The sequence below is a fragment of the Carcharhinus amblyrhynchos genome, chromosome 17, assembly GCF_965287045.1.
Source record: "Carcharhinus amblyrhynchos chromosome 17, sCarAmb.v2.hapA, whole genome shotgun sequence".
Taxonomy (NCBI): Eukaryota; Metazoa; Chordata; class Chondrichthyes; order Carcharhiniformes; family Carcharhinidae; genus Carcharhinus; species Carcharhinus amblyrhynchos.
Window position 1 is genome coordinate 19902992 of NC_137340.1, and position 13954 is coordinate 19916945.

At 41.6% G+C, this 13954-nt stretch overlaps 1 protein-coding gene across 3 annotated transcripts in view; it reads right to left on the minus strand.

Annotated features, from left to right (window-relative positions):
- The window catches only part of inpp5a (inositol polyphosphate-5-phosphatase A), a 499011-nt gene that overhangs the window by 131060 nt on the left and 353997 nt on the right, over positions 1-13954 (minus strand). For all 3 annotated transcript variants that reach the window (XM_080205594.1, XM_080205595.1, XM_080205596.1), the window contains exon 8: positions 13444-13563. In XM_080205594.1, coding sequence (XP_080061720.1) covers positions 13444-13563 — 120 coding nt within the window. The remainder of the gene's footprint in view (positions 1-13443; positions 13564-13954) is intronic.

A 13954-nucleotide genomic window follows, 5' to 3' on the forward strand; every position in this document is an offset into this window, starting at 1 on the left:
TTAACAATTCTAGGGAGGCACTCAGAAATACTTGCCAGCATAGTTCTGGTACTGCTACTTTTTACATTCGAGGAACTTGAGGGGATGATCCCCCAGTCTCAGTTATTACCTGATTAATGGGGATTTCTGGGTGGCTGATACCACAGTTTTACGCTGTAAATTTGACATTAATGTGATGTAGTTCTACGCAGCACAAAATGCAAACAAATGTTACGATTTCAGAATTTAACATCAGAGCACTTTGAAGCGATGATCCTGCACTCTGTACATCGATAGTAGATAGCATACAGGAGACTTTTCACTGGGGGAAAATAATTTTAGAAATAAGAACATGGGGTTTTTAAAAACTGGCTTTATATTCCCATTCATGGATAAAAGATGGTCAGTACAGTGGCACAGCAGTTGGCACTGCTGCCTCATAGCACCAGGGACCTGAATTCAAGTCCGGCCTCGGGTCACTATCTGTATGGAGTTTGCACATTCTCTCTGTGCGAGTTTCCTTTGGGTACTCCTGGTTCCTCCCACACTCCAAAGATGTGCGATTAATTGGCCATGCTAAATTGCTCCTCGGTGTCAGAGGGATTAGAAGGATAAATACACGAGGTTATGGTGGTAGGGCCAGAGTGGGGTTGTTACATTACAGGCTTGATGGGCTGAATGGTCTCTTTCTGCGCTGTATGATTCTATGATTTCTATGATCTGAATTCATTCCTTTTAGAGAAAATTTTGGATTCAGAAACAAGATAGCACAGATGCAAATTCAATTCAAAGAGCAAAAAAACCCAAAGAAAATTACAGCACTGTAACAGGCCCTTTGGCCCTCCAAGCCTATACTGACCTTGCTGCCTAATTGAACTAAAACCCCCTATCCTTCATGGGACCATATCCTTCCATTCCCCTCCTATTCATGTATTTGTCAAGATGCCCCTTAAAAGTTAATACAGTATCTGCTTCCACTACTGTCCCTGGCAGCGAGTTCCAGGCACCCACTGCCCTCTGTGTAAAAAAACTTGCCTCGTACACCTCCTTTAAATCTTGTGTCTTGCACCTTAAACCTGTGCCCCCAAGTAATTGACTCCTCCATCCTGAGAAAAAGCTTCTGATTATCCACTCTGTCCATGCCTCTCATAATCTTGTAGACTTCTATCAGATCTCCCCTCAACCTCCATCGTTTCAGTGATGACAAACCAAGTTCCTCCAACTTCTCCTCATAGCTAACGACCTCCAAACCAGGCAACATCCTGGTAAATCTTTTCCGTACCCTCTCCAAAGTTTTCACATCCTTCTGGTAGTGTGACCAGAATTGAACACTATAATCCAAGTGCAGCTTAAGTTCTATAAAGCTGCAATATGTTGTGCTAATTTTTAAACTCAATGCCCTGGCCGATGAAGGCAAGCATGCCGTATGCCTTCTTGACTATCTTTGCCACATGTATTGCCACTTTCAGCGATCTGTGTACCTGTACATTCAGATCCCGCTGCCTATCTCTTAAGGGTTCTGCCATTTACTGTATATTTCCTATTTGTATTAGACCTTCCAAAATGCATTATCTCACATTTGCCTGAATTAAATTCCATCAGCCATCTCTCCGCCCAACTCTCCAACCGATCTATATCCTGCTATATCCTCTGATGGTCCACATTGCTATTTGCAAATCCACGAACCTTTGTTTTGTCCCCAAACTTACTAATCAAACCAGTTATATTTTCTCCAAATCAAATTTATATTACAAACAACAAAGGTCCCAGCACTGATCCCTGAGGAATACCACTTGTCACAGCCCTCCATTCAGAAATGCACCCTTCCACTGCTACCTTCTTCTTTCTCTGACCGAGCCAGTTTTGTATCCACATTGCCAGCTTACCTCTGATCCTATGTCTCTTCATCTTCTCCATGAGGGACCTTGTCAAAGGCCTTACTGAAGTCCATGTAGACAACATCCACTGCCCTACCCTCAACAATCACCTTTGTCACTTCCTCGAAAAACTTGATCAAGTTAGCGAGACACGATTTTCCCTTCACAAAACCATGTTGCCTCTCCCTAATATGTCCACTATTTCCAGTGGGAATAAATCCTGTCTCGAAGAATCCTCTCCAATAATTTCCCTCCCACTGACGTAAGGCTCATCGACCTGTAATTACCTAGATTATTCTTGCTACCCTTTTTAAACAAAGGAACAAAATTGGCTATTCTCCAATCCTCTGGAACCTCCCCTGTAGCCAGTGAGGATACAAAAATTCCTCTCAAAGCCCCAACAATTCCCTCCCTTGCTTCTTTCAATATTCTGGGTTATATCCCATCAGGCTCAGGGACTTGTCTACCTCAATGTTTCTCAAGAATCCCAATACCTCCTTCTTTTTTGATGTCAACATGACTCAAACTATCTACATACCCTTTCCCAGACTCATCTTCCACCAAGTCCTTCTCTTTGCTGAATATTCCTTTACTTGGATTTGCACAGATCTCTGCTTCTTCCATATGTGCAACATTCTGAGGCTTATGATACAAGTCTAGATTTACTCCAATAATTGCAACAGTATGTTTATAGCAGAATCTGGCTTAAAGTTGGCTATTCCTTATTTAATGAATAAATAACATCGCTAAATATGAGCCACTTAACCACATTTAACCACACAACTATTGCAACATAACTATTATCATTCATTTTTCATTAGAAAAGTTTACATTTTCCTGATTTGACATGAACAGAGTGTATAAGCAATTAAGATGGAGAGGGTCCATTTCTGTTGTTGCCAAATCCTGATCTTATCGTTGCTTTTTTGGATGTTGGAGGATATTCCCAGACTCAGGGCGGCATGGTGGCACAATGCATAGCACTGCTGCCTCACAGCGCCATGGACCCAGTTCGATTCCAGCCTTGACTGCCTGCCTGAGTGAAGTTTGTGTGGGTTTCCTCCGGGTGCTCTGTTTCTTCCCACTGATGTGCAGGTGAGGTGGATTTAGGTGGTTAGCTGCTAAATTGCCCCTTAGTGTCCCAATATGCGTAGATTAGGGAATTAGCTGGTAAATATGTGGGATAGGACCTGGCTCTGTCAAAGTGTCGGTGTAGACACTATGGGTTGAATGGCCTCCCTTCTGCACTGTACGGGTTCTATGATTCCAAGATTCTATTTGTAAATGCCAATTAAAGTCCTATATCGCCAATAGGACCCCAATGGCAGTGACATCATGTCTGATGGTAATGGAGGATCGCTACATATTTGTTCTTGCAGGCTGTACAAGGATAGTCCTCTGCTACCCCAGGCTCCTGCCCATACTCAGGAGACAATCCGCCTCAGTGACCTACTGTATTTTTCTCTGTAGTGTCAATAGATGGTCTCTGGCTCTTCTCTGGCTCAAAGAATAGCTGATCCCTGTACAGTGTATGTAGATGAATCACAGAACTGTTACAGCACAGAAGGAGACCATTCTGTCCATCACAACAGCGACACCTCTCCAAATGAATTACCCATCTAATGTCATTCCCCTGCCTTCTCCTCGTAACGCTGCATCTTCTTCCTTTTCTGATAACAATCCAAGTTTTTTCAGTGCCTCGATTGAATCAGTCTCCCCCACATTGTGAGGCAGCCACTCCAATTCTAAATCGCTCACTTGCCTGAATAAACTTTTCATTTTGTCTCCATTGCTTCTTTTGCCAGTAACTCCAAACCTGTGCTCTTGTGTTCTCAATCGTTCCACCAGTGGGAACAGTTTTTCCCAATCTACTCTCTCCAAACCCATCACAATTTTGAGTACCTCTATCAAAACCCAGAGGTAGCCACAGGGATAAAAGACACCAGAGTTAAATACTCCGACCTGAAATCCATGCCAGCAGGTTGTTTCTCACTTGCCTCATGTCCCTCCCAACTCCTTCCCTCCTTCACCCAGCCAAAGCCTCTGTCCACTGAAAACCTGCTTCTTTACCTTTTTAAAGTGTCAGCCTTGGCTCACTTGGCTGCACTTTTGCATCAGAATCATAAGAATTACAGTCCAGGACAAATAGGACAAAAATCAAGGCTGACACTCCAGTGAATGTCTGAAGGACTGCTGCAGTGTCAGAGGTGCTAGCTTTCAGATGAGATCTTCAAGCAGAGTCCAGGGGGTTTTAAAATATTACAGGCCACTATTTTGGAGAAGGGCAGGGCAGATACCTCTGGTGTTCTGGCCAACATTTATTTGTAGAACATATTATTTGATTGTTAATACACTGCTGTGTTTGAGACTCTGCTGTGCTCAAATTAGCTGCTGCATTTTCTACATTACAATAGTGAATACACTGGACTTCTTTGGAACTTTGAGATGTTCAGTGCTTGCAAAATGCGCAATATAAATGCAAGTCATTCTTTGTTTGCACTATGTGAATCAAACAAAATTTATCAACATCAAAATTAAAGGCAAAACCCAGAAACAATGAAAAGATAGACAGATTCAGCGTGCATGTTATTAATGGGAATGGTGTGACAATCAACTTCAATTCCTAAGTCCATTGAGATTGTTAGCATTTACACATCACTTCACTTGACCTGTGTTTGCATCGTGGATTTCCTGTCTGCAACAGTTCTATGCATCGAGTCCTGGCCATCAACACTTTTACAGTGTGCTGCTAAAGAATCACTGGGTCAGAGGCAGCCTGCAGTATTTCAGCCAACTGGTGTATCAGATTTAACGTGAATCAAATTCAGGATAAATGCAACAACCAGTAACAAGATGCAAATGATATACTAATTAAGTGCCCTACTGACTGAAGGACATCCTGTACTTGTGTTCAATGGGTTAACAATCCTGATAATCCAACACCTACCTCTGAACCAAAGCTGGATTGAACTGACAGAAATTATATTTGATAAATCATTTTGGTGTTACTTGTATAATTATCATTCTTCAATGTAACTATTCCCTTCCATTCTGTGTCAGCATGGTGCACAGTAGTTGGTCAGCCAACTGAGCTCCAACGAGTCTGAGCTGATCTAGTGACATATACTTTTATATGAATGTTGTAGCCTAGAGTTAAGGATAGTGATGTTAAAGGCTCCAATTTCTTTCCATCATATGTTTGATCAGGAGTCTCTCCAGTTCTTACCACCTCCTGTTGGAAAGTTGGAAATATTTACTGTTTTGTATTCAACCTGTTTGGTTGCATTATGAACTCACCCTGCTCAGCGATTGGGTCCTGGAGCAGGACTTGAACCCAGAACTTCTGGCTCAGGATAGGGACGCTACCCACTGTGCCACACTGTGCCCATGAGGCAGCACAGTGGCATAGTGCTGCCTCACAGCGCCGGGGACTAGGGTTTGTTTCCCAGCTTGAATCACTGTCTGTGCGGAATCTGCACATTCTCCCTGTATCTGCGTGGGTTTCCTTTGGGCGCTCCGGTTTCCTCCCACAGTCCAAAAGGCGTGCTGATTAGGTGCTATGACAATGCTAAACTCTCCCTCAGTATGCCCGAACAAGTGCCAGAGTGTGGTGACTGGGGGATTTTCATAGTGTTTTGCAGTGTTAATGCAAGTCTACTTGTGACACTAATGAGTAAACTAAAGAGGAGCCCACAGAAACTAACACAAGCCAGCAAATAGGTTGCTGGGTTCTTTCAAGGAGTATTAAAAACAGGAACAAAAATGTAAGCTTGAATTTTTCCATATATTTATGTCAGAACTACAACATTGCCAGGAGATCGGAAAAGGAATGGAGGGCAGATCGCTCACTCCAACATCTCTGGTAGCGGACAGTGTTGACAGGACACACACCTCTGCTTAGCAGTTAGCTGCTCTACATGTCTCCTGCCAATTAGAAATAAAAGAATGTAGAAACAACCCTCTAAAGGAATGAAAAAGTGCATGAAGGTTCAATAGAATGATATAAAAATAGAAAGTTGCAATCATTAGAAAAAGTTAGAAAATGTGTGCGCTGCCATTGGAATAGAGAAAGTGAAAGAAGCATTCAAATATTCCAAGAAGGTAAATAATGAATAATGCTTTTTCATGGTGGCGGTACATAGGCTGAGGTGAAGAATAAAGGGGAAATTATCAGAAATGTTATTGCAAAGAGAGCTATTAGACCATGGAATGATTCACCACAAGAATGCACTGAGTTAGGGAACAAAGGGTAATTTAAATTCAATAGGATAAATTGCAGAGTAAGTAATTGAAAAAGAAAGACTATTAAAGGATATGCTAAAAATACATATGAGCTTACACTGGCTGAAGAGATAGCACTGGCCAAATGGCCAGCTTCTGGATTATAGATTCTATTATCTTTGAATGTTGATCTCCAGAAATCAGCAGATTAAACATTACTGAGAGAAAGTCAATCAGTTATGCCCTCTAAAACATCAGAGCCATAGAGTCATGCTGACCATCCAATACCAATGTATACTAATCCCATTCATCAGTCCTTGGTGCATAGTCTACTTTTGGGCTGGAATTTTTATTCTAGGGTTGGGCCACCAACATCAGTTGAATTTCTTTGACCTGATTAGGATCACATTGGTGCCTGATGTCTCAGCTGATCTTTGACTAGTGGCGAGGGTGCACACTTAGCATCTAATTAAATGTGGCCAGTGGGCACCTGAGATAGAGTCTGTCGATATTGGTTCGAGACAAGGAGGGGGTTCTGGATCATTGAAATGGTCATCATTGTAGAGGGACAATTCCTCCAATGGACCATCAGAGGCTGCAGCTGCGACCCACTGCACCCCACCCCCTCCCTGCCCCCATCTGGTCTGCCACTGGGAGGCCATCTCCATCCCCAGCCACATTTCAGTCTCAGTGGAGTGAAAATTCCAGTCAGTGTCTGCTGAATGGCCTTAGCAAGCCACTTAATTTTTAAAATTCATTCATGGAATGTGGGTTGGGCCAGCATTTATTGCCTTTCCCTAATCACCCTTGAATTGGGTTGCTTGCCATGCCATTTCAGAGGGCATTTAAGAGTCAGTCTCATTGCTGTGGGTCTAGAGTTGATTGGAGGTTAGACCAGGTTAGATTTCCTTCCCCAAAGGATGTTTGTGAATCAGATGAGTTTTTATGACAATTGGCAATGGTTTCATGGTCATCATCAGACTTTTAATTCCAGATTTTTATTGAAGTCAGATTTCACCATCTGCCATGGTGGGATTTGAACTAGGGTCCCCAGAGCATTATCCTGAGTCTCTGGATTGCTAATCCAGTGAGAGTACTACTACGCCACCACCTCCCACTTTTTAATTGGCCTAATCGACTGCCCACTGCTAGTATATGGATGACTGTGACTTCCCCTCAACCACATCAGCTCTCCCCAGAATAAAAATAGCTGGAAAATATGACAATGTTGTCCATCAGAGAAGAGAAATATTTCTCTTATGGTTAAATAAAACTGGGTAACAAGTGTCTCACTCATGTGGCTATTAATAAAGTAGATAATATAGCAAAGTTCTCTATAAGGACAAAAAGTATTAAAATACTTCCCATGCTAAGAAACTCTTTTGGAACCACCACTAGAAAACTTAAATTTTATTTATTAGTCACAATTAAGCTTACATTAACACTGCAATGAAGTTACTGTCGAAATCCCATCGTCACCACAGTCTGGGGCCTGTTCGGGTACACTGAGGGAGAATTTAGTATGACTGATGCACCTAATCAGTGCGTCTTTTGGACTGGGAGAGGAAACCAGAGCACCTGGAGGAAACGCAAGCAGACGCAGGGAGAAAGTGTAAACTCTACACAGACAGTGACCAAAAGAGGGCTAATGGTCATAAACTCCTATCCAATAAGGTCATCATAAATATAAATGTTCCCCTATACTATTTTCTTAACAGTGATAGTCATTGTTGTAAGTATGAGTTAGAAGATGGAAACATCAGTGCCAAGAACGCAACCGGGAATCACTTGATAAACTTAAACTTGATCTTATTTCAATTTTCATTCATAATTAGGCCATTCATTTTGTTTTAGATAATTATATCAATGAAGCAAGTGGCTTTTTCTGAGAAAATGTTGGGGGAGGAAAAAACAAGTTTCCAACTTGATAATCAGTGCAAAAAAATTATACTGACAAATTATTCAGTCCTTTCATCATTCCAAGTTTTAGGCCTAGCTTAGCTATTCTGACATGTACCATAGTGCTACCCACTCCTATAAGCGATTCATGCGTCATATCTTCAGGTATGTGCCTATGTAGTCCATTATGGTTATCTGAAAGCATAACCCTGGGTATAACAATTAGACTTGCTCATGAATTGAGCTTGGAGATCATGTCTTTTGCACATGTCCTCAAATGCATTTCTCCAACCTTCCCAAAGGTAGCCTGGGAAACACTTAGTGAGATGAAATCATTTATTTCACAGACAGCCTGAATGTGGAGTGAGGCAGTCAACATAAATTCCAATTTACTTCACTCTGTCTCACTTCTCTGCTCGAAAAATAGGAAAAATTAATAAACCATGAAGCCTGTCCATTTTGCAGATCGAGTTACACGTTTTAGTTATCGCTCCTCTTTCTAGATAACTTGTAATTGCAAAAGACCTGACCTCTGGCTTTTTTATCTACTTAATCTGGAATGGAGGTGTACACCTTGCAGAGTATTGTTTATAACAGACTGTTCAGGGTTGATTTCTTTTCTGTGCGTGTTCCCAATCAATGGCGAGTGATGCTACCTTCATATTTATACAGAACTTACAGCACAGAAACCAGTGTTTATGTTTCACACGAGCCTCTTCCTTAACATTTCCATCTAACCCCATCACCCTCATGTGATTACATAGCCTTCTCTTAAATGGACCTATGCAAGTTGCCTCAGCTACTCTTCATGATGGCGAGTTTCACTTTCCAACCAACTCTCTGGGTGAAATGTTCTTCCTTAGTAATGAATTGCTCCCAGTCCTGTTGATAAAATCTGCTTTCTGTTTCTCCCCCTCCACCTTCAACTCCTGCCATCCCGCTGCTTAGAGCGTGGGTGTGAAAGGGAACGTGTGCTCTTGCTCTCGAAATGAAGGGAGGCCTTTCAAAGCTACCATATGGGCCACAATGACATCAGCAGTAACAATCAGCAAACTGGTCCACTTAGCTTGGATGCATTTCTTCAAGCCCTGCAGCTTTCCAAACTGTCGCTTCATTCTAAAACCCAACCCTTTAACATAGCTCAATCATGAAATTCTTCTGGTGAACCGAAAAATGCTCAAGAATTCTGAAATACGACAAGTCATATACTCAGCTATTCATCAAGTTGCAAAGTATTGATCTCCCGCTCAATGGGCTCAACAGGGGAGAGGTCCACATTTCTACAAGCCTTTCTGTGATGAAGTGCCTTCTGACTTCACCCTGCATAGCCTAGCTCCAATTTTAAGATTATATCCCTGATTCTAGACTCTCTCTCTCTTGGAATTCAGAAGAATGAGGGGAGAACTTATAGAAACATATAAGATTATGAAGGGAATAGAAAAGATAGAAGCAGGGTGGTTGTTACCACTGGCAGGTGAAACTTGAACTTGAGGGCATGGCCTCAAAATAAGGGGAAGCAGCTGTAGGACTCAGTTCAAGAGGAAATTCTTCACCCAAAGGATTGTGAATCTGTGGAATTCCCTGCTCAGTGAAGCTTGAGGCTACCTCATTGAGTGTTTTTAAAGCAAGGATAGATAACGTTTTTGAACAGTAAAGGAATTAAGAGTTATGATGAGCAGGTGGGTGAGTGGAGCTGAGTCCATGAAAAGATCAGCTACGATCTTATTGAATGGCGGAGCAGGCTCAAGAGGCCAGGTGGTCTACTCCTGATCTTAGCTCTCTCTCTAACTAGGCGAGAAAATATGTTAATCATCAATGCAGCATATATTTTCTTTACTGTAGGCTCTGCAGCCTGAAGGTGGCCTGATTGACAGGCTTGGCTTCCACTGAAGTGAGCTGTACTCCAGAATAGTCACAACATGAAGTAGGGAAGAGAGAAAGCATTCAACCGTTACTAGGTGTGTGGGATGGGTGGGCAGGGGATGTGGTTCTGAACTCTGAATCTGGGAATGTTTGATTTAATGGAAAGTAAACTGGAAGTGGCCCAGGGGAAGCAGAAGACCTCCTGGCCCACAAGCAGTGCTGTAAAGCCACTTAAAATCTCATCAAAGCTGTCCTTGTTTCTCTAGACTTAGAGACACAGCCAACCTGGGTTAAGCCCACTAAGCTGGTTAAATCTAAGAATACCAGTTTCATAAAATGTTTAAATCACCAATCCCCACTCTGACCCCGTTAAACAAGAGTGGGCAGGTTGGGGCGAATTAAAGTGGGGGTTGAGATTTTAAAGATTTTGGCAACTCAACCAATCCCAACACACCTGTTTTTGGTGGTTAAAATTCACGTTATTATACGCAGCATGGTTTGTTGTCTAAGCACCTGACAATTTGCTTAAAAAACAAACCAATAAGACAAAAGAAAACTGGGTCTGAGTAGATCTAAATGATAATTTACCATCTGCTCGATGAAGATTGTCAGCTGAAAAAAAATGTACAGTTGTCACAAGGTCAGGAAGCAGGCCCAACATTACACGACTTACACAACAAAAACCGAAAATGCTGGAGAATCTCAGCAGGTCTGACAACATCTGCAGAGAATAGAGCCAATCTTTTGAGTCAGGATGACCCATTGTCAGAGTATAACTTGTTATGCTCCAACTATGGTTCAATCACTATTAGAAGTTGAGAGGCTGTTTCACACAAATGGAGTTAAAGCTTACCCACATTGCACAACAATAATGAAAGTAAAAGTTTCATTCTTGCTTCATTGTTTGGGGACTCTCAATTGGTACCAACATGAAATTGAGCCTTTTGCAGGAGATACTGGCAGCCATGCTATGAACCTTCTGTTGTTTTTGTGGCGGAAGTTAGCGAATTGTATGGGAGGCAGTACCGTTAACATAATCAAATCTGCCTCCCACCAAGCAATTGGGAGCCTGCTTTAAATCAAAGTATTCCTGGCCAGGTTTTCCAAATTTTAGCAGCAAAGTTGAGATGAAAGCTGCTGGCTCCAGGAGCGTGTTTGGTCTCATGGAAACCTGCAGCTGCCCTTCTGCTGATTGTAGCCTCATATCTCTAACCCCCTGCCATGGTCAGCCAGTACCTATCCTGTTACTTTCTCCCCCTGGAAGTTGGTGAGTCTATCGACTGAGCGACTTGTTGGATGGGAATTGGTATAAAATAACACGATGATGAGGCGCTGCCACTAAATTTGGCTTTCCTGGCCTTGCTGCACTCCTAAAAAAGACTACTTTTAGCCTCCTTCACATCTTCCCATTTTTCCATGGATTCAGCCCTTGATGTGCTAATGCCATGCAAGTACTTGTAGGATTTGTATGTGTTCAATGTAGTTTGCTCATCTTGTGTATCTCACTGATTTCTCTTTTATGCAGTGTTAAGAGGAATTACCTTCCTCCATTTTATTTCCACATTGGACAGTATTGATTCTTTGCTGATTACTGCCCTCCTGTGATTAATCTGCAGCACTTAATTCCAAACAGGCCAATTGTTCTCTAATGAACCAATCTTAGTCCCCAAGTTTCATCAACAGACAAATACTGTGAAAACATAATCCAGTCCTCAAATTAGTATTTGATCGCTTCAGCATTTCATCCGGTTTGACACTAAGATTTCAGGCAGGGGTGGCATCACACCCCTGACAAGGGTTGCACTGGCATCTCTTGCTGCTTTTACTTATTTCCTTTCACATTTTTAATTATTTCTTTCTTGATTTTGTTTGTCTTGCCTGTCAGCCATGGCTCAGTTGCGAGAATAGTCACCTCTGAATCACAAAGTTCCAGGTTTAAGTCTCACTCCAAGATTAAACTCAAGGCTGACACTCCATTGCAGTACAGAGAGAACAGTGCACTGCCCTTTAGATGTTAAACAAAAGTCCTGTCAATGGCCTGGGTAGATGTAAAAGATCCCATGTCCTGGACAATATTTATTCTCTCAAATAAAATCACTGTAAATAGATTGTCTAGTCATTATCACATTTCTGTTTGTGGGAGTTTGCTGAGTGCTAATTAGTTGGCATACATAAAACTGACGACAATTTTACTTCATTGGCTGTAAAATGCATTTAATGGAGAAAATGCCTCAATTAAAATGGCAGAAAGAAAAATGTGGTACAGGCACATGAAATATCTGTACAATAAAATCACCAAAGGCACCAAATAATCTCCACAGCAAAATGGATAGGATGGATTTGGAAGAAAAAGGAGAATTAATTTAGAAAATATTAACATATTGCACAAAGGAAGTTGATCTGAACAAGCCTTTATTGGACTTAGAACATCGAAAGTTCTGGAAAAAAACCTTCAGTGGATAGTCGTCTGGTGGATACAAGTTTGCTCTTTTTAATAGCTGAGACTTTTTAGTTTAGTTTAAAAGTAGCTCTGGTCAAACATGCAGGTTTTAATGTATCTGATGTTATTCATTGTAATGCAGTCCATTGCTCACATTTACTTTGGACAAGGTTCTCTGACCTTTATCGCGGTAGAAGGCAGCACGCTGCTTGCTGGCAGCAGAACCTTCCCGCCACTGACAAGGGGATTTCTCATACTGCTGGGAAACCCACAGCGGGGGTGCGCCATCAGTGGGACCTGAAGATCCTGCCACTGAACGACATGCTGCCTCCCGCTGCAAGGAACACACAGGAAGGCCAGAGAATCCCCAATATTATTTGTACTCATTCTTGCTCTGTTAAAATTGAATATCCCCCAAAAGCTCTTCACCGATTCACTTCCAGGTTAAGAAATGATTCAGCATAATTGTTCACCAGACACAAATCACAGATTAAAAGAGGAATCTGCATCTCTTGCTCCTTGAAACAATACTTAGACTGGACTCCGTGAAAATACCACATGGTGTTTAGGACAAAATTTGCCAACAAAGCTTTAAGATTTTAGGTGAACTTGCAATTACAGTGGGGGCGTTAAGCAGCAGTAGCAGGTCAGCCCCGTTATACACCATGGCTGATTTATCCATCCATTCAATGGGATGGGTGTATGACAGGCAGGCAGTCTGATACCTGAAAAAGTTGAATCATCTGCCCATTGTAGTCTCTCAACAGCAATTTTTGTTGCATGTTAAAGATCAAATAGGACACTGTCTACATGAAAAAAAATTGTTGGCCAACTTTGCTTTTATTTTTAGAAGAGGAAAGGGACATACATTATTTTCAATTCAGGACATCGCATACGAGTAGGAAAATGATGAATTTCAGTGCAATTTACATCATTACGCTATGTGCCTGCAGTCAAATGAAGAAAGACATGCCAAAAGCTGAATGGGGAGATGGCAATTTTTTTAATACTGACTCCCAGCACTGGACTTGATCCAGACAGCAGTGCAAACCACATCGAATAAAGACTTTCAGGAGCTGGCCATCAAATCCAACCAAACAATTTTCTAAATGAAGGGGTCACTTGATTTCAGTGTATAAAATATAAAGTAGATATCCTGCTTACCTATCTAGCACATATGTGAGAGCTTTCTGTCGGGTTCCTGAGTAGACAGATGGGCTTGTTTCCCAAGCAATTAAATTGGAAGCATCATGGAAAAGATGAATGTTCACCAAGTCAAAGGCACTGTCAAGAAAATAACCATCACACAAGTGAATCATCATGCAAGCGCTCTTACGATCATGACAGAATTTAGAAAATGGTCGTGTTGCATATCAAACTGCCATAATATGAGCCTTACAAAGACATTTGCATTTTGGTACATGCCCTTTGCACATTCAAGGGATCAACTATCCAAGTTAATAAAAATAATAAAATTCTTAGAAAAATGATGCTTGCCCAATTTCCTTGACAGTATTCATATTTGCCTACGAAGCATGCTGCCACTGTCGTTTTAATGGAGAATTGCTTTTAAACAATACATTGTAAGTAAACTCTGATATCTATCACCACACAGATGGAACCTCATTATACCTGTCAGCTCACACCTTATATATTGAATGTTACTGTCATCTAA